This window comes from Nelumbo lutea, chromosome 2 (genome assembly GCF_056320005.1).
Source record: "Nelumbo lutea isolate HS-2025 chromosome 2, American lotus-T2T, whole genome shotgun sequence".
Classification (NCBI taxonomy): Eukaryota; Viridiplantae; Streptophyta; class Magnoliopsida; order Proteales; family Nelumbonaceae; genus Nelumbo; species Nelumbo lutea.
The window spans coordinates 37,382,842-37,409,702 of NC_142685.1; the positions used below are offsets into that span (position 1 = coordinate 37,382,842).

General features: G+C 38.4%; 1 protein-coding gene across 1 annotated transcript in view; it reads left to right on the forward strand.

Annotated features, from left to right (window-relative positions):
- The window catches only part of LOC148869916 (exocyst complex component EXO84B-like), a 41,663-nt gene extending 16,295 nt beyond the window's left edge, over nucleotides 1-25,368 (forward strand). The window contains exons 3-7 of the mRNA XM_088972184.1: nucleotides 10,896-11,952; nucleotides 14,378-14,890; nucleotides 22,573-22,761; nucleotides 22,852-22,988; nucleotides 24,759-25,368. Coding sequence (XP_088828310.1) covers nucleotides 10,896-11,952; nucleotides 14,378-14,890; nucleotides 22,573-22,761; nucleotides 22,852-22,988; nucleotides 24,759-24,921 — 2,059 coding nt within the window. The 3' untranslated portion in view covers nucleotides 24,922-25,368. The remainder of the gene's footprint in view (nucleotides 1-10,895; nucleotides 11,953-14,377; nucleotides 14,891-22,572; nucleotides 22,762-22,851; nucleotides 22,989-24,758) is intronic.
- The last annotated feature ends 1,493 nt before the right edge of the window (nucleotides 25,369-26,861 follow it).

The following is a 26,861-nucleotide window of genomic DNA, read 5'->3' on the forward strand; positions in this document are numbered from 1 at the left end:
TGGAGGAGCATCCCCTTCTGGGATAAATTGTGACTTTGTTTTTAGAAGGTGATTGAAGGATAATGAATGTGATTTCCTTATCTCTTTGTTGACCAAATTGGACTTGATTTTTCTAGACCAAAATTCAGAAGACAATAGAATCTGGTCAATCTCCCCCAATGGTCTCTTCACTTGTGCTTCTTTCTTCAATTTCCTCATCTTTTCTAGTTCTTTGGGGGTGAGTTTCTCAGTGAAAGAGATTTGGAGTAAGCCTATGCCACCTAAAGTTCAAGCACTATGTTGGGAAGTGTTCCTTGGGAGGAATTAACACCTGTGACAAGCTCCAAAAAAGAAGGCCCAACAATTGCCTCTCTTGTCATTTGTGTATCCTTCGCAAAGCAAGTGGGTGAGACTATTCCCATTTACTAATCTCTTGTTCTTTTGTGCGTTGCACTTGGGAATACTTATGCTCTCTCTTTGGTTGTAGGTGGGTTCCCCCTCAAGACTTGGTAAATCTCTTCAGTTCGAGCTTCCTAAGGCAACCAAGAAAGAGAGGGCGAATCATGTGGAAGATAGTTAGGGCAGCAATGGTGTGGATTTTATGGGATTTAAGAAACAAAAACAAATCTTTAGTGAATAAGTAGGTCAAAGGAGGAGCAGAGAGGAATATGGATGAGAGGATGTAGGTGGTGGTGGTGTGCGTTGATGTGAGGAGTGTTGGGAAGCTGGATGAGAGGATGCCGGTGTTGTAGGCTAGCCTAGTAGGAAGGTTCGTGGGGATGGATCTTGAAGTTGAGAAGGTTGAAGTATCGATGTCTTTTGAATGGGGGAAGGATTGTTGAATGGCTGTGAAGAAGTTAAACAGTGGGCTGCTTCTGTGTATGTCCTATAGTAGAGGAGTAGAGAGGCTTACGGAGTTAGAGAGCTTGAAGGTGAGAGAATACGACCTTTGATTAAGTTGGTGGTTCCCAGCGGTAGGGTGATTAGGGAAACAAGAAGAAGAAGGGTAGTGTAGTTAGGACTTAGGAGTGATGGGTAACCCCCTTCACACATGGGGTATACTTACCCTTAAGGAGACAGGTGAGTAAGTCTCTAATCCTTGATCTGCAGCATGTCGTAGGTATTAATCTTTCCAAGGAACACTTCCCAACATAAAGCTTGAATTTTTGGAGGGATAGGCTTGCACCAAATCTCTTTCGTTGGGAAGTTCTCCCCCAAGTAATCTGAATGGATGAGTAGGTCCAAAAAACTAGCATAAGAAAAGGACCCAATGGGGGTGGGAGGCCAAATTCTACTATCTTCCAAGTTAGGAATAGGATCCAAGAAGACTATATCCAATTTTGCCAGTAAAAGGAAAGGGGATTCACATTTTTTATCCCTCAAACCCCTTTTGCCAAAGTCCCAATTCAACCCAGAGGAGTAGACTATTGAAAATTTAGAGATAGGTTCAAACTTATAGTTGGAATGGGAGTAAAGCCAAGGTTCAAAATATCAGCAGACCTTGATACAACAAATGGGGTGTATCAGTGCTTTGAACTATGTGCATCCTTTTTTTTATAGTTCTTTACTGTTTTTTCAAAAATAGGTTAAAGGGGCTCCAATGGTCCCATATTTTGCGTATTCGTGACCTACCAATACGAAACGTATCGCTTGATACGCTGTGAAATTTTGATCCTTGAGTAAACCGAAGGGAATTGCAATTTGAAAACCATTTTCCATAACACCAAGTATGCTTCTGATGACCCTGTGCCAAAGTCTATCCCTTTCAAGGGATCTCCACAAGCAATATTTCTTGGAATCAGGTTTCCAATACGTAGCCCATTTTTCTGATCAGGTAGCTGCTGTTTGGGGAATTCCGGTTTACCCAAGGATTGAAGCGTTTGCCTGGCTGGTTGCCATGTATAGTATTCTGACTGTGGACCATCTGAAACTCGGGGGCTTCAGATTGGCTAATATGTGTTTCCTCTGCAATGAACAGGAGGAATCTGTCAGTCATCTTTCGACCTCTTGCAAGATTGCAGAATTCTTGTGGAGGTCCCGGAGGATATTTACTTTTATGTTCAGATTCTCAAACTTTCAGCCTGGCACTTTTGCAGGAATCTTCTCTTCATGGCCAAAATTAAGTGGGAGCAAGAAAGCAAGAATGCTTTGGAGCTGTATACCATTTGCAATTTGTTGGAATATATGGAGAGAAAGAAATTGAAGAGTTTTTGAAAGAGTTTAAACATGGTAGCAGATTGGATTCTTACAACTCCAGAATTTAAACATGTCTCTAGGGAGGATTTGGGAAATATCTTGGGATTCCATCTTTGTAACCTGGATACCTATTTGTAATCCTGTAACTCTGCTCCCTAGCAGATCTCCTTGTTTTTTCTTTTTGCTTCCTTTTGATTTGCAGGTAAGCCTCATCACCTGCCAGATTGTAATCTCTCCTTTTTTACTTTTACTAAATTTTATTTTATCTTAAAAAATAACCTAGCCCATTTTTTTCCTTGGATTTACACACCTGCCGCCATTTTTACCAAATGATTCTTCTTTTTGTCCCCTGGTTCCCATAAAGAAATCCCTCATGTATTTTTCTAACTGCTTAGCTACTTTTACTGTAATATGAAATCTGGTCAGGTAATATAAATAGGCAAATTGGCTAGCGTGGACTTGCTTAAGGTTATCCTCCCTCCCATTTAAATGTAGTTACTTTTCTGAAGGGCAAATTTGCGTTGTATCTGATTTTTGAAATCAGATTTGTTCCAGTTCTTGCATTGTCCTAAGGACTTTAAACCCCTTAACTTGGTGAGCAACCTGCATATTGCTAAGGTCTTTTCTGTTTCCTCTTTCTTTAACGTGCTTGATTTTTTTTTTCCCAAATTAATCCCTCTCTTTTTCCTTGAAAAGTTCTCCAAATCATTAACATGTGTGATAAACTTCAAAGGAAAAGAAGACTGAGGTGCATATCCCAACATGTTTGCGTTCTTTGCCTCGAGTTGAGAAAGTTCTAAACATCTTTTTCTTTCTTGTCAGTACTCTAGCTGAATTTGGAGTCATTTATTGTCTTTATTTGGAAGAAGTTGGACTTCCCCATAGAATACAATTGAGCTGATCTCTCAAGAATTAGTGGATTATAGACCTAAAAGAATGAAGATGTTAAGGCATAGCATTAGGCCAGCAGTGTTATGGAGTATTTGGGGGGAAGAAAATCTAGGGTGTTTGAGAATAAGGAACTTGATGCGGAAAATCTAATTGAGCTGATCAAAGTGAGAGTGGCACATTGGGTAATAAGATGTGAAGAGTTTGCAAGCATAAGGATGGATGACCTTAGAGGCTGGCACATCATTGCAAGTGAATCACTTGGAAAATCACTAAGGTTGATCTGCTGGCAACCTCCTTAGGCTGGCTGGCTTAAACTTAATTTTGATGGGTGCTATTTAGGCAACCCTGGCAAGTCTGGTGTGAAAGAGGTACTAAGGGATGAAAGGGTTTTTGTAAGGGAGGCTAAAACTTTGGGGATTAGCTTGAACTACTTGTTCAGGTGGATCCTTATGTTAGTTAATTTCTGGCTGACAGCTTGGCAAGATCTAGTGTAACAAGGCAAGGATGTATTTGGGGAATGCGAATCCCTGGGGCTATTTTGTAACTACTTATTTCAGTTTTTATGGTTTTTGTTGAAGATTAATTAGCTTTATGATGTTTTTCTGAGTAGATGTTTTATGTTAGTTGTTAGATAGGAGGTGGGGACCACAGTAGTTATGTGAGTCCAAATTTTATTATGTTTTTTGAGTGTTATATATGCTATTTTATGTTTTGCCACCCTATAAGGGCATAGTTGTCTTTGTACTATTCTATTATTTTAGTATAAATAATAAGTGAAGGGGGCGACCAGGTTATTGCTCTCTTTTCTCTCAACTTCTCTTCTTCTCTTCTTCTCCTTCTCTCTTCCTTCTCTCTTCAAGAAACTACCTTCTTTCATATTTTTTCAGCAGATTTCTACTTGGTATTAGAGCATCGGCTAGGGTTTCTTGAAGCATTCTCATGCAGCCCTAGATCAGCCGGCTGTATGAAGTAGTAAAGGGCTGATCGATCTGCTATAGATTGCCCAGTTCTTAGAGTTTTTGGTGGGACCTAGACATCAGGTGATCTACTGTTCGACATCAAAATCAGGAAGAACTGGAGTACGGGGAAGAGTCCCAAAAAAGTTGGACCCTTTGTTTTTGATATGATCTTGGGCGCCCAGGTACTGTTAGCTTTCTTTTGATTTTTTGAAGAGGGCGGTTTGGTTTCAGAAATTTTCTAGGCCTCCGGAGTGATCGATTCACTTTTCTCTCTATTGGGAGGCGTGGGGAGGAGAGAGATTTCCCTCCAGCTAGGGTTTTCTTCTTCTGGAAGGGTTGGTTTCTGTGTGTGTGGTATTAAATTATTTTTTGAAGGTCTCCAATCTATTTTTTTTTTCTTACTGTTGAACTATTTGAAGTAAAATGGAAAGTTGGAATATCGAGATGAAATCTACCGGTATTGTGGGACTGGGTGTTGGAGGTAGTAGTGATATTTTTGGGTTTGGGATCATTACTACAGTAAAACTTGATGGTACAAATTATTTGGAGTGGGCACAATCAGCTAAAATGGCCATTGGTGCTCGTGGAAAATTAGGGTATCTCACTGGAGAGGAGAAGAAACCTGATACAGACTCTTCTCATGGCTATGTAATTCTATATTACCTCATATTGCAAAAAAATTCTTATGGGCTAATACTGCTAAGGAGATTTGGGATGGAGTGACTGACACCTACTCTTAGAAGCAAAATGAAGCCAGAGCCTATCAGCTAAGAAATCAGGTGATAAGTATGAAATAGGGAGAAAAACCTCTTGTTGTGTATTTTTCCATGCTGAAAACCCTATGGCAGGAAATAGATCACTTCGAAATTGTGGTATGGGAAAGTGTAAATGATGCAGCAACTTATCACAAACTGGTAGAGAGGAATAGGGTTTTTGAGTTCTTGGCAGGGCTGAACCCTGAATTTGACATTGCTAGGCAGCATATTCCTTCTAGGGAGGGTGTGACACTCTCTTAGGTCTATGCTTTTGTCTCTGGAGAGGAGAGTAGGAGGAATGTAATGTTGAGACAGCCTGGGATTGACTAGTCGGCTATGGTTGGTACAACAAAATCTAAGCCGAATGGAGACAAGGGGAGTAGTGAGACTAGAAGGGAAGATAAGAAGGATTTGGTGTGTGATTATTGCAAGAAGCCTAAGCATACCAGGGACACTTGTTGGAAGCTTCATCCAAATCTTATGCCTGCTCAGATAAGAAACAAGAAGGGAAATACAAATGTAGCCACTAAAGGAGACTGTTCATCCCTTCTCTCCCAAACTGATTGGGAATCCATTGCAGTAGCAGCAGTGAGAACAAAATTGGAGAGGTTTGGACAGCTTATGAGTAAGAAAGGTTCACCCAGCTCTAGCCTTCCAGATGGATAGCAAAATGCAGGAGCCAACTACACCACTTCCTTTGCACATATAGGTAGTTCATATGCAACTGCGAATCTTGCATCCACTTCAAGTAAGGAGGGACCTCTCTGGATTATAGACTCAGGAGCATCTGAGCATATGATTAATGCCCCTACCATTTTTAGTTCCTATAAGTTGTGCTCTGGTAGAGACAGATCTCACAGCAGATGGTTCACATATGCCCATTGCTGGGAAGGGGACAATTAGAGTGACCAATGATATAACTCTGTCCTCTGTTTTACATGTCCCTAGACTTCATTACCAACTTACTGTCTGTTAGTTCTTTGACAAAAAAATTGAATTGTTTTGTGATCTTTCTTCCTGGTAATTGTGTTTTGCAGGATCTGGAGTCAAAGAAGATGATTGGGAGTGGTCGTGAGGTGAATGGAGTCTACCTTCTGGATGAGATTTCGAGACATCAGGGCCATCATGTTATAAGCAACGGTAGTAGTGGGTTGGAGTCAGTAAACCAGATTATGCTTTGGCACAATCGCTTGGGACATTTTTCTTTTAGTTATTTGAAATGTCTTTTCCCAAAATTGTTTGAGTCTGTTCAATTATCTACTTTGGAGTGTGAGAGTTGTCAGTTAGGAAAGCATTCTAGACAGTCTTTTAAAACAGGTAATAAAAGAAATACTTTTGCTTTTAATATTGTTCACACTAATGTATGGGGGCCATATCAAATCCCTTCCATGGGAGGATTCCGTTACTTTCTCTTGTTTGTGGATGATTATACACGATATTCTTGGATATATTTGATGAGATCACGTGATGAGGTTCCTAACTTAGTACGACAATTCCACCAGATGGTTCTCACACAATTTGGAGTGAGAACTAAGGTTTTTAGATCAGATAATTCCAGAGAGTACTTTGAGAAGGACCTAACCACGTATCTCTTAGAAAATGGTGTAGTTCATCAGAGCAGTTGTGCATATACACTGCAACAGAATGGAGTTACTGAAAGGAAAAACAGGCACATTGTGGAGGTGGCAAGGAGTCTTATGGTGTGTGCTTCAGTTCCTGTGCAGTTCTGGGGAGATGCAGTTCTTACAGCCGTACATGTGATTAACCGTGTTCCTTTACGGACTTTGGGGTTTAAGGTGCCATTTAGCCTCCTTTTTCCAGATGGAGAGATATTTCATATACCTCTGAGGGTTTTTGGCTGTGTTTATTTTGCTCACATTCTTCGTCCTCATCGCAGAAATTGGATCCTAAGGCCAAGAAATGTGTTTTTCTTGGGTATGATCATAACCAAAAGGGGTATTGTTGTTATGACCTAGTGTCGAGGAGCAGATTTGTCACTATGGATGCTACCTTTTTTGAATCCACATTCTTCTTCTCGAGTGGTTCTCCTCAGGGGGAGAGTTTTGGGGAGGAGAACTCACAATCTGTTCCTCTTTCTGTTTCTATGGTGCCTCCATCAGTTCAGCCAACATCTACATCAATTCAGCCACCACCTGCACCATCAGTTCAGCTAGCATCGGTTCAGCCAGCACCTGCACCTCCAGTTTCATTACCTGAGCCACTACGGGCAGCCTCACAGCAATATCAATGCCGGCAGATGATGGTTGACTCCACACATCCTCAATCTATACCATTCTCTATCAGTCCTTCTAAAACTCCAGATTCGGCAGATACAGTTCTAGGTATTCCTCTTGAGCCTGTTATGCTTTCTGATGATAATGTTTCTGTCCCTAACACCATTGTTACAGCCGATCCCATTGACCTTGATCTTTCCATTGCACTTCGTAAGGGGAGGAGAAAGTGTACAACCGACTGCATTTCATACCATCTTTCCTACAATGCCTTATCACTCTCTTACCGTGCTTTTCTTTCTTCCCTGGATTTTGTGTCTATACCCAAGAATGTTACTGAGGCTCTCTCCAAACCTGAGTGGAAAACAATCATGCAAGATGGGATGGATGCTTTGGTCAAAAACCAAACTTGGGAAATAGTTGATCTCCCCCCAGACAAGGAGATAGTCGGATGTCGATGGGTATTCACAGTGAAGTATAAGGCCGATGGCAAGATAGAGATGTACAAGGCAAGGTTGGTAGCAAAAGGGTATACTCAGACCTATGGTGTTGATTATCTGAAAACCTTTGCACCAGTAGCTAAGATGAGTTTAGTTCGTATTTTTTTTATCTCTAGCAGCCACCTATTCATGGCCATTGTTCCAGCTTGATGTCAAAAATGCTTTTCTCAATGGTGACTTACAGGAGGAGGTATATATGGACATTCCAACAGGCTTTTATGAAAATGTTGGTAAAGGAAAGGTGTGTAGACTCAGAAAATCTCTGTATGGACTAAAACAATCACCTAGGGCTTGGTTTGACAGGTTCAGAGGGGCACTCATCCGTTTTGGATACACACAGACAGTCTGATCACACCCTCTTTGTGAAGAGGAGAGATGCTTTGGTGTCAATTCTGATTGTGTATGTGGATGATATAGTGGTGACAGGAAATGATCTGGAGGAGATTGATGATCTCAAAAAATCATTGCAGCAAGAATTTGAGATCAAAGATCTTGGTGAGATCAAATACTTTTTAGGGATTGAAGTTGCAAGATCCAAGCATGGGATCTTCATTTCATAGAGAAAATATGTACTTGACCTACTGCGAGAGACTAGGAAGCTGGGGACCAAACCAACAAACACTCCTATTGATCCAAATCACAGAATTAATGGTGTGGATGGTGAATTGGTAAAGGATGTGGGGAGATATCAAAGAATGGTGGGTCGATTGTTGTATTTGTGTATGACACGACCAGATATTTCTTATGTTGTCAGTGTTGTGAGTCAGTACGTGCATGCACCTCGGGTTCAGCACTGGGAAGCTATTGAGAGAATACTTGCATATCTGAAAAAGCACCCTGGCAGAGGCATTATTTTTTCAAATCATGAGAATTTGAAGCTAGAATCCTATATAGATGCAGATTGGGCAGGATGCTTAGATGACAGGAGGTCTACATCAGGAGTGTGTACCTTTGTAGGTGGAAACTTGATATCCTGGAAGAGTAAGAAGCAAGTGGCTGTGGCAAGGTCAAGTGCAGTGGCTAAGGATAGATCCATGGCTCATGGTGTCTCAGAACTTCTTTGGGTTAGATCTCTTTTGAGTGAGATTGGGGTGAAAGCAAATGAACCTATGATGTTATACTGTGACAATCAGGCTGCAATCAATATTGCCCACAATCCAATTTAGCATGATAGGACAAAAAACATTGAACTTGATAGACACTTTATAAGAGAAAGGGTAACAACTAGAGAAGTTTGTTTGCCTTATGTCTCTTCAGAGTTGCAATTGGCTGATGCTTTCACTAAAGGGATGGCAAGTAGACCTGTTCATGGGCCGGGTCGGGCTGGGCTCGGGTCAGGCTTTTACTCTTCATTAACAAAAATATGTTAGGCCATAGCCCGATTCCGGCCCGACCAACGGGCCTACAACATGGGCCCGAGCCCGGCCCTAATAAAAAGCCCGAAGCCCGACCTAATAAAAAAAAATAGAAAATTTTCCTATTCAATAATCAATATAAATCAGAATTTATTTACATTAAAAATATATATAAATTCAAAATTTATTTATATTAAAAAATATATATATAAAGAAGGGAAAGAGGATTGGAGAAGAAGAATTCGGTTGGAAAAGAAGGGAAAGGGGTGAAAAAAAGAGGGGTATTCAATTAGGGTTTTTAGGTTTATTTATAGGTCGGGCTGGGCTATTTTGGCAAATCCCGAGCCCGGCTTGAATTTATTGCGGGCCGGGCTTTTTGGCCCAAGGTTAAGCCCGTGGGCCTATATACCTGTTCAAGCCCGTTCGGGGGCCGGGTCGGCCTATCGGGCCACCCGGCCCATGAACAGGTCTAGTGGCAAGGAACAAGCTTGAACATGATCTACACAAGTTGGGAATGTATGACATTTACTCCCAACTTGAGGGGGAGTGTTGAAGATTAATTAGTTTTATGATGTTTTTCTAAGTAGATGTTTTATGTTAGTTGTTAGATAGGAGGTGGGGACCACAATAGTTATGTGAGTCCAAATTTTATTATGTTTTTTGAGTGTTATATATGCTGTTTTATGTTTTGTCGCCCTATAAGGGCATAGTTGTCTTTGTACTGTTCTATTATTTTAGTATAAATAATAAGTGAAGGAGGCGGCCGGATTATTGCTCTCTTTTCTCTCAACTTCTCTTCTTCTCTTCTTCTCCTTTCTTCCTTCTCTATTCAAGAAACTACTTTCTTTCGTATTTTTTATTGCAGCAGATTTCTACTGTTTTTATATGTTCAGCCTGTGGCTGGTTTATAATTTCCCTGTTGTCTAGCTTGGATAGTTTTGGGCTTTTCAAGGCTATCAATAAAATCTCCTGTTAATAAAAAAAAAAAAAAACAGAAGGACCTCCTGTCCATCACTACACAGTTTCAAGGAGCCTTAGTTCAAGATTGATCAGATTCGTATAAAAGGAGAAAGTTGTATGTTATATCATTACTTGTTATTAGTTCTGGGCTTTAGCGGGCTGGGTCTGTTATATGTTTGTTATTTAATTGTTAAGTTCAGCTGCCTTGCTGGGGGCAGAGGTCTAAGTTCATCACTTTTTATGTTAAGTATAAAAGAGAATGGGGTCTCAGATTGAGCCCCTCAATCTGCCTTGACTTTCTCTTCTCTTCTCTTTTCTTCTCACCTGAAACTTAGCTCTTTACTGTGATAAATCTAGATGTTTTGATCTGAATACTGATAGAGGAAAATGTACCTGTTTTTAGATGGAATTAAGGAACTTGATGTTCAGTCTTCAGCATTTTCTCCATCTCCACTTCTTTCTCAGCAAACCCTGAACATCATTTACAGCCACTTTGTTTCTTTTCTGCAACTAAGAGGAGGGACTTGAGCATCATGTCTTTTGTTGCTTTAAATTACAATATCATGCAACCAGTAGCAAGACAAAATGATGTTACACTTCTTTTAAATTATATTATTTTATAATAAAAGTAAGTTAGTAGGAAACAATTGGAAGCACATGTGTTCCATATAGTGCATAATAGGGGTGTACACCTTATATGAGGTGTATGTTTCATACATGCATGTATACCTGTAAGCTTATGCTTTATAGTTTAATGTATCAATGCTTCTCTATTGCACCTGAAGGCCTTTTTACAGTTCCTCACATTTAGGCATGCGTTTCCCACTTTTTTTTTTCTATTTTTTAGGACATTGTTTGAAACTTGCAGGCATAATTTGAATCGAGTACATTTTTCTGTTTTTGAGAACATTGCCCGAAGAATTATTTACTAATCAACATTTTCATTTCTGGAGATCAGGTATCTTCTCAATCAAGGGATTAATTCTTCCAATATATGTTAATGGTTCTACTTGTTTCAGTATGTTATGACTATTTGACACTGAATAATGCCATTTCCATTTATCCACAGCACATCAAAGGAGATATCAGATTTAGAGGGGGAGCTTTTGTCCATCAGAAACCTTCTATCTACTCAGGCAGCTCTAATTCATAGTTTAGCTGAAGGAGTCAATATTGATACTTTGTCAAACAATTTCTCTGAAGGTTCTCCAGAACATGGCATATCTAAATTTGAAGATAGGGAGTCTTCTGACACAGAGAAATGGGCAGTGGAGTTCCCTGATCTACTTGATGTTTTGCTATCTGAGAGGAGAGTGGATGAAGCTCTGGCTACACTTGATGAAGGTGAAAAAGTAGTTGCAGAAGCAAAAGAGAAGAAAAAACTGAGTGCAGCTGCAATTATCTCATTACAGACTGCCCTTACTGAACGGAGGCAAAAGTTAGCTGATCAGCTTGCTGAAGCTGTTTGCCAACCTTCTACCCGTGGTGTTGAGCTTCGTGCAGCTGTCTCAGCTCTTAAAAGACTTGGAGATGGTCCCCGTGCTCATACATTGTTACTCAATGCACATTACCAAAGATTTCAGTATAATATGCAAAGTCTTCGTCCTTCAAACACCTCATATGGAGGAGCATATACTGCTGCCCACTCACAGCTGGTTTTCTCTGCCATTGCTCAGGCAGCAAGTGATTCTTTGGCTGTTTTTGGCAAGGAGACAGTTTATACATCTGAGCTTGTGATGTGGGCTTCGAGGCAAACAGAGTCTTTTGCATTGCTTGTCAAGAGGCATGCATTGGCCTCATCAGCAGCTGCTGGTGGACTAAGAGCTGCTGCAGAGTGTGTTCATATAGCATTAGGTCATTGTTCATTGTTGGAAGTCCATGGTTTGGCACTTTGTCCTGTGCTCTTGAAGCTCTTTAGGCCTAGTGTTGAGCAAGCATTAGATGCTAATTTAAAACGAATTGAAGAGAGCACTGCTGCACTAGCTGCTGCTGATGATTGGGTGCTCACATATCCTCCAGCTTTCACACGTCAATCTGGTAGAACTTCAAATGCATCTCTTGGTTCTGCATTAGCTTTCCACCAAAAGCTTTCAAGCAGTGCCCACCGGTTCAATTCGATGGTACAGGTAAATGCTTTGTTTTCATCCTAAACTAATTGACTATATTATTATTTTTCTACTGGATCAAATGCTTACCTAACAATAGTAAGGGTGTAGTCAGTTAGTTGCTTGGCATGGCATGTTGCATGCACTAGATAGTTTTTCTTCTCCCAATTGACACTTATGTACTTAGTTGTTATTTCAAAGAACATCACACCTAAAACCATTGTCTCCTTGCTTTTTTGGTTATAGTCATCCTTTACATGATTACATCCTTTTAATATGAGCAATGATTACATGATTATATCCTTTTTATATGAGCACTGATGACTGATTACAACATATATCTGGTTGCAATATGGCTTTACAAGCTGATTGATACCAATCTTAGTTAGGAAAATTGCTTATCAAAACAAAAAAAAAAAGGAAAAACTTATTTAAGAAAACAATACCTTTATATTTCTGTTTTGTTTGTAATGAGAATAACATATCCAGCATGATTGGCTTACTGAAATTATTAGTTGTTTAAGTTGAGACTTTCAAATTTTTCTTCTTACTGTTTATGTTGAACTATGGTATTGGATATATTACTTGTTTCATGTTGTAAAGTTCAGTATTATCAAAAAGGGGTATTCTTGAGGAAAGAGATAGGGAGCAAAGATGGAGCTTGGGGAAACAACTGGGAGTCATCTTGATTAAGGAGGGGGATAGAAACACAAAATTCTTTCATTTGGTGGCAAGTGGGCGGAGAATGAAAAACTTGATCTCCAAGTTGGAGGTTGATGGTCTAACCCTAACTCAATAGGATGAGATAGCTGAGGATTTTGTGGATCATTTCAAATCCTTATTTAGAAGGCCTCTAAATGATAGAGTGTGGTTAGGACCATAGTTTTCAAGGTGCCAAGACGAGGCTAGGTGACAGGGGGGTGCCTAGTTGCCTAGTTGCCTAGGCAGGCGCCTAGGTGATGGATTTTTTTTTATGTTAAAAAATAGATCCTAGGGTAGTTCCCTAGGTACCATAACCATATTTCTTTAATAATTATTCATGGTTTTCATAAGAAAAGTATAAATTTCATATTAAAGTATAGAAAATTAACATATTCATGAGAAGAAAAGGAAGAAGGAAAATAAAATTAAAAAAATATAGGGGCTGAACCCTTATTTTTGTTATAGGAAAAGAAGAAAATAAAAAGTATTGGTAGAAGAAGAAGAAGAAGAAGAAGAAGAAGAAGAAGAAGAAGAAATAATAAAAAAGTATTTTATATTAGGAAGTAGAAAACTGTTAGGCGATTGGGCGAGGCGAGCCTCAAAGGGCGCCTTGTCGCCTAGGCGCCGCCTTGACAACTATGGTTAGGACTGGAGTGGCCAAGATTAGAGATTGAGATCAGCAGGTTGTTGGAAAGAGAATAGAAATTGGAAGAAATAAAAGTAGTTTTTTCTATGGATAGATCAAAGGCCCTTGGACCTGATGGTTTCACAATGGCGTTTTACCACGACTGTTGGGACATTTTGAAAGAGGGCATTGTTGTAGTGTTTGATGAGTTCTACAGGAGAGGGGTAATTAATCTGGAACTGAACTCTGCCTTCATTGCCTTGGTACCCAAAAAAGTTGATGGCACCCATCCGAGGGACTTTAGACCAATCATTTTGGTGAATAGTTTGTATAAAATTATAGCTAAGGTCCTATCCCTCAGGATTAGGCTTGTCTTCCCCACTATTATTGCATCTAACCAGGGGGCCTTTTGTGCAAGGGAGGCAAATTGTGGATCAAAGTTTGATAGCAAATGAATATGTGGAGGATTTGAATAGGTCAAGGATGAAAGGAGTGGTTTGTAAGCTCAATTTAGAAAAAGTGTATGATATGATCGATTGGTCTTTCTTGAGAGAGGTGATCGTTTGCTTTGGTTTTGGAGAAAGATGGTGCAAATAGGTGATGAGATGTTTGAGGACATGTCAATACTCTATTTTGGTGAATGGAGCAGTAGTGGATTTTTTCCCCAGCTTTAAGGGGTACTAGACAAGGAGACCCTCTCTCTCCTTTCCTGTTTACCTTAGTAGCAAATGTATTGGGGAGATTGATTTCTAGGGCAGACTCAAGAAACCTAATAAAATGGTGGAGAGTTGGTAGGGATGGGGTTCCAATCACCTACCTACAGTTTGTAGACGATACAATCCTCTCCTATTCAGCCGCTACATTTCTGAAATCTCCTCTTGAATTTCTGATCTGTTTTGCTTCTTACTGATTCATTTCAGATAAGAACCATAGCATAACCAGTACCTTATTCATGGGTATGTTTAAAATTCACATGAACAGTAAGTGTGGCCCATAGCCCTTGTCACATGACAATTGTAATTGAACAGTTATATGGAATTATTATTACCTATCTATTACTTACAGACTTGAACTTTTCCTGTTTGCTCATTTTGCTTCATCTTTCAATTGATCTTGTAGGATTTCTTTGAAGATGTAGGACCACTCCTTAGTATGCAATTGGGAGGTCGAACACTGGAAGGTGTGTTTCAAGTATTCAACTCATATGTGAGCTTACTCATTAATGCATTACCAGCTTCAGTAGAAGAAGGAAAATTGGAAGGCTCTGGAAATAAAATCGTCCGGATGGCTGAGACTGAATCTCAGCAGATTGCTTTGCTAGCAAATGCATCTTTGTTAGCAGATGAGCTGCTACCACGTGCAGCCATGAAGCTTTCCCCACTGTACCAGTCTGCTATCAAGGATGATCCTCGTAAAAGAGCTACTGACAGGCAAAACCGTCACCCTGAACAAAGAGAATGGAAGAGGCGCCTCCAGCGCTCTGTTGATAGGCTAAGAGATAGTTTTTGTCAACAGCATGCTCTTGATCTTATTTTTACTGAAGATGGTGATACCCATCTAAGTGCAGACATGTATATACATATGGATGGGAATGCAGATGAAATGGAGTGGTTCCCCTCTCAAGTATTTCAGGTATTTCAAATTTGAACTCTTTTTCATTTTGGCTCTCATCTTATTTTGGCAACTTGACTTATCATACTCAAATAACTTTAAATATGATTTTTCTTCATTTTCAATAAATTTCAGATTGCTTTTTATGCATAAGAATTAGCTAGCTTCTCCAGGTTTTGGTTAAATATTCTAAAAAAATTAGGAAAAGCAAGTGTTTTAATGGTTCAACTGATTGCAGACTTGAGTTAGATGAAAAGAGGAGAAAGAGAGGGAGAAAAGAAGAGAAGAGGAGAGAAACAATTGTCTAACTAGAGAGAATTATCTCACTCCAGCCGACCTTAATTATATAGATTATTCCCTACTTAAGTATGAGACATGTAACTTAAAATAAAACAAAATGGACCATTTATCAAAAAAAAAGGACAAAACACAATTCAATAAATGAGAGGAAAAAGACTGAAATAACCCTACTTAGCCAACTCTACTACCCTCAAGCTGGAGGGTACATGTCATATAGTCCTAACTTGTTACATAAATAATCCACTCTTCCCAAACTCAAACCTTTTGTAAACAAGTCTGTCCACTAATTTCCTAAGCTCACATGCTCAATGCTTATCACTTTGGAAAGAACTTTCTCCCTTAGAAAATGGCAGTCGACCCCTATGTGCTTTGCCCGCTCATGAAAAACTTGGTTAGATGGGATGTGGATTGCATCTTAGTTGTCATAATATAATTTCATATTGTTGTTCACTGAGAACCTAACTTCTTGAAGAAGGTTTTTCAACCATACTAACTTACATGTAGTGTGCCATGGTTCTATATTCAGCTTTAGCACTACTTCTTGCCACAACAATTTGCTTCTTACTCTTCGATGTCACTAAATTTCCTCCAAGGAAGGTGTAGTACCCTGTAGTGGACCTTTTGTCAAACACTAAACCAGCCCAATCTACATCTGTGTAGCCAATTATTTCAAGACTTCCTCGTGACTTGCATAAGTTGGTTTATCACACTAATAGCAAAGGATATATTTGGTTTGGTAATAGTTAAGTAGTTTAGCTTTCCCGCTAACCATCTATATCTTTTGGGATCATCAAACATTTAACCTGCATCAATGCTCAGTTTAACATTTGGTTCCATAGGTGTTTCAGTTAGTTTAGCACTTAACAGTCTCGTCTCTTTTAGTAGGTCAAGAATATATTTCCTTTGGCACAAATTGATGCCTTGCTTCGACCTAGAAACTTTTATACCTAAGAAATACTTAAACTTTCCAAGATCTTTTGTCTAGTGGTGATCTTGTAGAAAGGCCTTTAACCTATCAATCCCCAATCTATCACTTCTAGTTATAACGATGCCATCTACATATACCACTAACAAAATCTTCTTAGCCTCAAAATCATAATTGGATATTGAGTGGTCAACTTGACATTGTCTCATGCCAAAATATTTTACTACTTAATTGAACCTGTCAAACCAAGCCCAATGAGACTATTTCACTCCTTACTATCCTCCCCCTGAGCAACAAACCCTGGTGGTTGCTCCATGTAAACTTTCTCTAGAAGATCACCATGCAAGATGGCATTTTTAATGTCAAATTGTAATAGTGGCTAGTTAGTTGTTAATGAGATCAAAACACGAACTAAACCAATTTTGGCAAGAGGAGAGAGAGTTTCCACATAGTCCACTCCATACAATTGAGAATAACCCTTAGCAACTAGTTTGGCTTTCAACCTCTCCACCCTGCCATCTGCTAAGTATTTAATAGCGTGCATCCTTTACAACCTACAACATGCTCACCTCAAGGAAAAGTGGGGAGCTCCCATGTGTAATTGTGTTCAAGGACAGAGTGTTCCTCTTTCATAGCTTGACACCACCTTGGTGAGGTAAGAGCTTCCTAGACATTCTTAGGTATAGATACGAATGACAAAAGAGAAACAAATTGGTGATGGGAAGTACATAAGTGAGAAACGGAAACATAATTAGATATGGGGTGAAAAGTACAATTATGTTTACCTTTTCACAATACAATGGGAAGGTCAAGGTCAGAAGGAGGCAACACTAGGGGCCGATGTCTGATGATGAGTGTGCACTTGTAAGATTGGTTGTTCAAATGAGTCCACACTAGAGGAGGTGAAGGCTTAGTCACAACTAGAACTAGAAGTGGAAGAACGGGAGGAGAGAGAGAAGCATCAGGACCCGTGAAAAATAGCATAAACTCAGAAAATGTGACATCAGGACAAACAAATGATTTTTGAGTGATAAGTTTATAGCACTTATACTCTTTCTAGGTCCTCAAATAGCCAAGAATGATACAATTTATAAAGCGTACATCCAACTTGTCTAAACTAGGGCCTAGGTTATGAACAAATATCTTGGGAGTCAAAGGAAACAAAGACAAAGTGGGAAACAAAATAGAAAAGGGAGAACGATCACGAAGGATGAATGGGGGCATCCGATTAATGAGAAATCAAGCCATAAGTACTACATCACTCCAAAACCGTTTAGGAACATTCATATAATGGAGGGACCAAACTGTTTCAAGTAAATCATGAATTTTTGTTCAACCACCCCATCTTGTTGGGGAGTGGACACACAAGAAGTTTGATGAATGATGTCGCGTTGCTCCAAATATTGTTGAAATGATGTAATAAGGTATTCTCTTCCATTATCCGAGCAAAGAATTTTTATTGGAACACCAAATTGAGTGCAAACTTTAGCATGAAATTTTGGAAAATAGAGTACTTCACTTCTTTCTTTCATTAAATAATTCCATGTCATCCTTGAACAATCATCAACAAAATGATAGAGTATATGTAACCATTATAGGACTCAAATATAATTAGACCCCAAACATATGAATGGACTAAAGCAAAAGAACTCAACATAGGATTATCAACTCTAGGACTAAAGGAACCCAATGATTTTTCCCATACTGACACAACTCACATTGCAAAGAAGAAAGACGACTCAACAAAGGAACAAGTAGCTTGAGAGCCTTGAGAGATGGATGACCGAGCCTACATTGCCACTAGAGAGGAGTTAAAGATGTTTGAAGTGCTACTGTAGAGCCACCATCATCAAGATAATACAATCCACCGGCTTCATGGCCTCCACTAATCTTCTTCTCTGTCTTAAGATCTTGAAAAACACAAGATGAAGGTTAAAAAGTGATAGAACAGGTAAGGGGCTCTGTTAATTTGCTAGCAGACATAAGATCGAATAGAAATTTGGGCACAGATAAAACAAATGATAAAGAAAGAGATGCAAGATCAACATTACTAACAAATTAAATGGGAGAGGTAGAACCATTAGCTAAGTTAATAGTTTGTGATGTACTAAATAGGGGTGGATTCGAGCTGAGCTGAATACTTGGCTATTTGAGCTTGGCTCGTCAAAACAATGCTAGCCATGAGCTCAACTCAAGCTAGAGACTTGAGCTCGAATTTGGCTCGATTCAAAAGCTCTCAAAGTTTGACTCAGCTTGGCTCGAGCTCGATTACGAGCCAAGCTTCCTATAAAAATAGAAATTATACATATAAAAAATAACTTTTTATTTTACATACAAAAAATTATTTATTATCATACATATAAAAATAAAAATATTATATAATATTTATTATTATACATATAAAAAATTTGTTTTTATTTTACATATAAAAAATAAAAATATTATATATATAATAAAAATTATTTATTATATATACATATGTTAGGTTCGCGAGCCTCATGAGCTGAGCTTCACTAGGCTCGAGCTCGGCTTGAAGCTCGGTTTAAATTGAGTTGAGCTGAGCCGAAGCTCGACTTGAAACTTGGTTTAAATTGAGTCGAGTTGAGCCGAAGCTCGACTCGATTCGTTTCAACCCCTATGTAATAAGAAAGGGAAGAAAACACACCTGGCATCCTAGTCATGTGATCAGGGGCTCCAAAGTTGATAATGCAATGGGAAGGTTTGGTGCCAAACACCCTTGTGTTGTCTTGTCCTGAATGAAACTTCTTAGCATGACCCTATATTTCCTTGACTGTGTCTAAGAATATAAAGTTTGTACTTATTTTGGGTTTCACACCATTCTATAACCATGTCCTAATTTGAGCATCTTCTTGCTCCCAATCACTAAACCTTGGAGATTGAGCTGATGGTTTTTCATCCTTCACATGTTTCATCTTCTTGTCTCTTAGGAAAGCCTCCGTTGATTTGGCCCATAGCACATAATTCTCACTATCAAGTTTAATTGATGCCATCTGCACACTTAGATAATTAGGATGAACCATCACACTAGATTTCTGATCACAACTACTCTCTCTTGTTGCTACCATTATGTTATCTACTGCTGTTACCTGAACATTACAGCAGTCCACTCACCACTTAGTAGCACTTTCTCATCCAAACAGCAAGGGAAAACATCTTGGGCACATACATCAACCTTCTTCATCATGGAAATTCAGTCACAACCTCTACCAACATCATATTTGTCAACCAATCAGTGAAAACCCTCTTGAAACTGCTCAGTAGAGGGTTCAAACCACCACACAGAATACCAGAGTAGGGCTGCCGCAGCCTTCTACAACCTCTAATCTCAGATCGCAACCCAGTCTTGCCTTCCCTTTTTTTTATGGCTCTGATACCATGTTTTAATGGTTTGGCAGATTGCAGACTTGAGTTGGAGAGGAAAGAGGAGAAAGAGAATGAGAGGGATAAGAGAAGAGAAAAGAAGAGAAGAGAAAAGAAGAGAAGAGAAGAGAAACAAATATCTAACTAGAGAGAATTATCTCTCACTCCAGCGGACCTCAATATATATAGATCAGCAAGATTACAAAGTCTATTATGCCCTACTTAACTATGGGACATTTAACTTAAAATAAAACAAAATGGACAAAACACAATTCAATAAATAAGAGGAAAAGGACTGGAATAGCCCTACTTAGCCGACTTTAATAGCAAGATAATAATTTTCACTGCTTGAAGAGACCTAATGTATCAAACGCTGGCTCCTAAAAATGAGCAACTAATATAGTTGTACAGTGCTATATCTTTATTTCATTTTATTTTTTTGCTTTCTATTTATTTGGTAACGGAGGGAGTTGGAGATTATGCACCCTTCAAATCCACCAGTTCTGAAGTTCAACCAAATAATAAATCCTCCAATGTGTATGTGTATCTGATTTAAGAGAGAAAAATATTGGTAATGAAATAAGCTTCCAATGCATGTAATTTCTGAGATTTGGACGTAAACCTGCAATATTTATAAACCTAACATATAGAAGAAAAGACAGAACAAACATATCTAATTCCAATTCCATTGCTGTTAAAATTTTTTTTGCTCATTCTAACACTTTGGTTGGAGATAATGATAGGGGCTTCTTGGTACTTTGTTGGTAGCATTGGAATTGGAATCAAGTTGGTCAATGAATTTTTACTTTTTTTTTTCTTAGTTTAAAGTCTTTTGTGCAAACTTGAAAAATTAAATGAGATCCATAAGAAAATAATAAAGCTGTTGTGCTCACACCCACCAAAGGAAAAGAAAGCCATGTTAATACCACCTCAATTTTGGTTTGCAAAGAAACTATCCATTAAAGTGGGCCCACTAGAGGATTTTCCATGTGATCAGATCAAACTAGGTGTCCTGGATGGAAACAAGATATCTGGAGGCACAAGTTACTCTCTGCAACAAAGACCTACTTCCTTAACCAAATGTAGATTGTGGATTAGAACAAACCAAAGTAAATTCTTATCACTTGCTTTCCGTTGAGCATAGATGGGTTTTCATCTTGAGACATCAATGAGTTTAATTTTCTCTCTCTCTCTGACACATAGACACAGACATGATTTTATTTCTTAGTTAGTTGATCTCCCTTTTGTTCTTGTTTATTAGTATATTTCCCAACAATATAGATAAAAAAAATTTATTTGCCAACGACTTCCTCAACAAAAGCAATGTCAGCAATATTGGCTGTTTACAAAGACATCACCTACGCCTAATATGCCTGCGTCTCCCAAAAATAACACTTTCAAGTTTAATTTGAGGTAAGGGTTTGGTTATATCCATTCTGGAAATGCATATGACCTTAAACTTGACACTGAAGCCACTATTTGGCATCCCTGAATGACATCCATAGAAAAGGTTGAAACATTCTTATGGATTTTATCCAATAGACCACTTTAGCAAGATATCGTAATGACGACTTATTTGGATTGAACTTTTTCATTGAACATTCTAACATTCATTTCCTCTTAAACAGACCATGGCATAATTGTCCTATGCACCTCCACATAACCTTCCCCCTCCTTCTGGAGGGTGAGAAAAAGAAGTCAGAGCAAATACTTCCACTTTTCTTGGAGCTTGGAGGAGTGCGCCTACACCCAAAAGGTTAAACGTCCCAAATTTCATAGATGAAAGGGGAGGGGATTAATAAGTGGAAGGTAGTCTCACAAGACTAGTGGGATCTAACCACCAATGTAGTGTGGAGTGTTCAATGCAAATGCAATTTAAATGATTGTGAGCTGACTCACTAATGTTACTGTTGCAACCCCTTCACTAGGCAAGAAAAGTGCAGATATGGCTGGTAGGAAATTGTGGGACCCTGTTCCCAATAGTTTCTATACAGTGAGATCATGCTACTCATTTGTGGTGTTAATTTCCTCATGCTTTGGAGATGGTTGTAAGGATCAAATATTGCTGCAAGGATGCTTTTTGTTCATGTAGGTGGAAAAGATGCAGTAAATTGTTATCATACCATCTCATAGTAGGGACATACCAGATGAATGCATATAATGCCAGCAATATCTGGGAAGTTTGCCCCATGTTCTCCTGTCTGTTCCTTCACTTTCCACATCTGATGGCACTTTATAAAGTTATATAGAAAAGAATGGTTCACCGTGGAAAACTTAAAACTATTTTGTTAGGCTTGGTGGTGAAACAATTCTCCAGGTAGGGGGAACTTAATTTTTATTTTGTTGTACATTTAGGAAGGAGCATAACTATAAGGTTCCAGGCAGAATGGATAACTGAAAAGATAGAATATCTCATATTATTTTAGACTATTCTTTCAAATTTTGGTGATCCTTCTTTCTCAAAATTTTAAAATGGTTAGCAAAGCAATGTTTTCTAGATTTTTATAGGCTGTTTATATGTACGTTAGTCATATGTTAGGAACCATATAAAGACAAGTACATTGCACCTTTGTCTCCTTTTGTTTGAGATGCAATACATCACACATCTAAAAGAAAAAAAAAAACAAAGATATCTTATCAAGAAAGGAAATCTACTGAAGAAATCCTATACTAGTATACTGGCGAAAAAAAAAAAAAATCCCCTAACTAGATTCTGTAGGAAAGAATTAAATTATTGCCAGGGAAGGACAATTAGAACTAATTGATCTAAGCCTTTTTCCTCTACATTGAGAGATATTTACTCACTTGATCAGGAGCAGATGAGTAATTCCATTCATCTGTGCCGTAACACCACTACTTCAAGGTGTCTTCTACTTAGTTGTTCCAGTATCTGTAATTTTATACTAAAATGGTTGGCATTGTAGTTTTATATCTTTCTGTGCCTACAAAATTAATTGACATCATGGTTTTAGATTTGATGACTGCTGATCATGCTTTTTGTGACTAACCTCTTTGATGCAATGTTCCTAAACTAATTATGACAAGCTTCTGATCCAATCTTCTTATTCTTTTTTTTGTCCTTGCTACCAATATTCAGGATCTTTTTGCAAAACTTAATAGGATATCAAGCATAGCTGCAGATATGCTTGTTGGCCGAGAAAGGTTTTCTACTCAGCTATTGATGAGACTTACAGAGACTGTTATGTTATGGCTTTCAAATGACCAAAGCTTTTGGGATGATATTGAGGAAGGACCTAGGCCTTTGGGTTATCTTGGCCTTCAACAGGTATATGAGTTTAATGTGAGACACTTGTTATGGTGTTCATTTGTTTGATGAAAAACCTACATTCAATTTACGTGGTGGTTACTTGTGCAGTTTTATCTGGACATGAAGTTTGTTATTTATTTTTCATCCCAAGGGCGTTACTTATCCCGGCATTTGAATCAAGTTATCAATGACATTATAGCTAGAGCAATTGCAGCATTTGCTACAACTGGAATGGACCCTTATAGGTAGGCTTCTTTCTGGGTATGAAGAATTTTCCAATGATTTATGCTTAATTTGTTTGAGTTGCAATTTTGATCTATGGGTTATGTTCAAGTTACTGAGGCATTCAAATATGAAGCATATAGAAACATGGGAAACAAGGAGAAATGAGTTTGATGAGGAAAAAAACCAAAATTCATGGTTTGCAAATGGTTAGTTGTAGGGTGTATACTTACCCCTCTGGATGCATCTCATTTTCTTATTTGGCGATTCATTGTGCTCTTGTTGTACTCTAGAAGATTAACCTACGTTATTGCTTCCTGAATGTGTTATTGTCCTGCCATAAAAAATAAATTGAAACATTATGATTAAGTAAGTTCTAATGGTATCTAATTAGAACAGGCTCAAATTTTAATGCTGGTTCATCTTCTTGATCAGCTCCTCTTTCCTCTTAGGGGACTTACTTTCTCAATTGTTGTCTTTAGGAAAGCACATGCATTTTATGGTTACATCCTTTATATTAATCCCTTCGGTATTTACCATGCCATCCATACATTTTGGACAACATAGGTGAAATGAAATTTAAACATTGCATTCACCTCAAATTTGCCAAGTGATTAGATTTATTCTTTAACTTCTTTATTGATCATGTGAAGGCCAATTTTTTTTTTCCTTGCCAAAGTAGCCTTTAGGGTTACATCCTTTATATTGTTGTCTTTAGGTAAAATGAAATTTAAACATTGCATTCACCTCAAATTTGCCAAGTGATTAGATTTATTCTTTAACTTCTTTGTTGAGCATGTGAAGGCCAATTTTGTTTTTCTCTTCTTGCCAAGGTAGCCTCTAGGGTTGTACATGGGTTGGTTTGGTTCGGTCTCATATACTTGGACCAACTGAACCGACACTGTCTGGTTATCTACTTAACAAACTGAAACTGACCAAGAAGTTCATAAAACCATTAAACCGATTTTGAAAATTTTTTCTCAGTTCCGTTGGTTTAACCAGTTAAACAAAAAGCAGATTCAACAATCAATAGATAGGCTGCCACTGTTTCAGAGCTTAATACCCAAATGTCATAATGGCATGCAAATGCATAAGGGGGATAGAGCAGTTTTATTAGTCAAACTGTCAAAGCTTATTTATCATAACATAAAGGATTTGGTGGGACCAAATGTCATAATTGAGATTGGGAAATGCATGCCAATGAGTAAAGGTGACTTGAGCAGTTTTGTCACTCACAGCCTATTTATTATAAGCTGATAGTGGGGCCCAGTGGGATCCAGTGGGGTCCAGTGTGAGATTGTGAAGTCAATATATGTTGTATTCCACTAATATTTGAAACATTGAAACTAATTGGTCAGATTGGTTTGGTTTCGGTTTACAACATAATAAATTGCAACTGAACCGAAGAACCAGGCTTTGAATGTTTTCAAACTGGGAACGACCAATTTTTCTTGAGAGCTGACCAAATCTGGTTGAATCAGGCCGGTTTGGTTGGTTTGGCCAGTTCACATGCTTTTCTGGACAGCCCTAGTAGGAAGTAGCCTTGTTGGACATTGACAGATTGAAACAGGCTATTTTGCTTGTCGAGCAGATTCTCCATTTCCTGTGCCCCAAAACATATTTTACTCACTAAACCACTTTGATGTTGTCTTCTATTTTGATCTGTACTGATATTTCAGGCAGTTACCTGGTAATTTATGTTATTTGAACTTACAGTTATTATTATGTTTGCCTGTAATACCATGAAATATTTGGGTTTTCTGGAAGCTGAAAATATTAGTTTTTCTGATCAGTGTACTTCCAGAGGATGAATGGTTTATAGACATTTGTCAAGAAGCTATAGAGAGGTTGACTGGAAAATCAAGAGCTGTCAATGGGGATCGGGATCCCAATAGCCCAACTGCTTCGGTCTCAGCACAATCAATTTCTTCTATCAGATCTCATGGCAGTTCCTAGTGCACTAGCCTTGTAGATTAGAAGTGAAGCAAAACTGGTCGGAGAGTGGGCAAACTGGTTACTGCTATTGATCAACCATCAGATGCCCCATTTCATGCTAGATCCTGCTGGTGGTTGTGTTCATATCCTTGTATAAATAGTAAGCATTTCCCCCTTTTTTCTCCAATTTTCCTTCTTGTACTAGTGCAAGATCATTTCTTTGCTTGATGCTTGTGTGGTCAAGTTCAGGAATTTTCCTTTTTCACCCTTCCCGTTCTAGTGAGAGTATGGAATTTGTAAATGTTGATGAGTTAAATACTTTGATCCTGACTCTTGATTGTACCATTCCTTCTTTTTTTGTATGGTATTCTGTTCATTTGACATGCCTCAAACAAACTGAAGGGCACACTGTTGTGTTTACAATGTATTATATTTTCCAGCTTGAAATTATGTGATTTTAGCCACAAAGCGCATTTTGACGTTCTAGTGAACTTTCTTATTCTGTTGCTAATGCTAAATGGTAATTACTGTTTCAAGTTGCCAATTTTTGTAGCGTGAGCTGTGAACCCACTATTTGATGTGGCTAACCTAGGACTGGAAGATCTACAGGTTTGAAAAGTAGCAGGTGGTTTGTTAATATCTATGGTTGGTTAGTGCTTTTCTTTTTTCTGTCATCATTCTTCTACTTGGCTTGTTCCCTTCTAATGTTTGTAACTGAAAGTGGATTAGTGGAAGCTGGTTAGGTCAAGCATCAAATATGTGAATTACAGTACATTGTCACTACATTATTCTGTAGGGGAGGGGGTAATATTCTACAGAATGAGGAGATATTATGGTCGTAACTCGTAACTGGAAGACCTGAAACTGTTGCACCATTTACCTTTCTGAAGCACAGGGACTTCAACTTTTGAGAAGCACACTGCAAATAAACCAAGTTCCAGATGAAATGCTTTGTTATCACTTGAGCTATGGAGATATTACTCAATGAGGATGTGGGAATAGTAGTGTTTATTCTATCGATAAACAAAACAGTAAAATTAAATGGGTGATTTGCTTAAGTTTCTGATGTTGGGCTGGAAAAAAAACAGCTTATTTTGAGTCAGTAATGCTTGAACAATATCAAGGTCAACGGAAGGTTATCTTCACCAGTGACTTTATTTAGTAAATTGAAGGTGAAATTGAGTGAATTCCGTTGGTCAGTCTTTTCTACTGCATGATGGTGAGTTGTATGATATTAAAAGCCGTAACCAGAAGAAAGTCATGGAAGGTCAAATTTCGTATAGCTCCGAACGAATACTTGCTCTCACCAATTCAAAGGAGTCATCAAGATGATTCACTTCTCGCAGAGACACCTGGTTAGCATACGAAAGTGAAAGTGCTGAGAGAGACATTCTAGGTGTAGTTCAGGTTATGCAACTGTCCAAGATTTTGCACAGTGATGCTACAAATTATATCTGGAATTATCATGTCCATCATGCCTTCTGTCTTCTGATTCTTATCACAGATTGCAAAAGTCTTCATTAGAATGCAATTACCATTTGTTTATCGTCAAATTAACTGATTTATTTAATGGGCCTTATGGCCAGAAAAAATTAACTGATTTATGGGAATGCAACTGGGTATTTGCAGTGTTCATGCCATGTGTTGTAAGGCATTAATGACTACCTTGAGTCGCATAGAAAAGCTTGGCTAAAATTTGTATTCTTTGATAACTTGTTTTATTTATGTGCCTTGCTAAACAACTCCATTCCGTTATTGATTAGCGAAGAGATACAATTTCAAATTACAATCATATTTTCAACTTTTTGTACAATTATTTAATGTTGCCTCAATGTGGTAACCAATTAGGTTGTATTTATCAAAACTCATGGATGGGTTTGATTGGTCAAAACTTTTCCGGTACCGTCTTTCTGGCATCATAGATTTTCCCTAAATTATGATGTGGCTTCAGTTGCATAGGT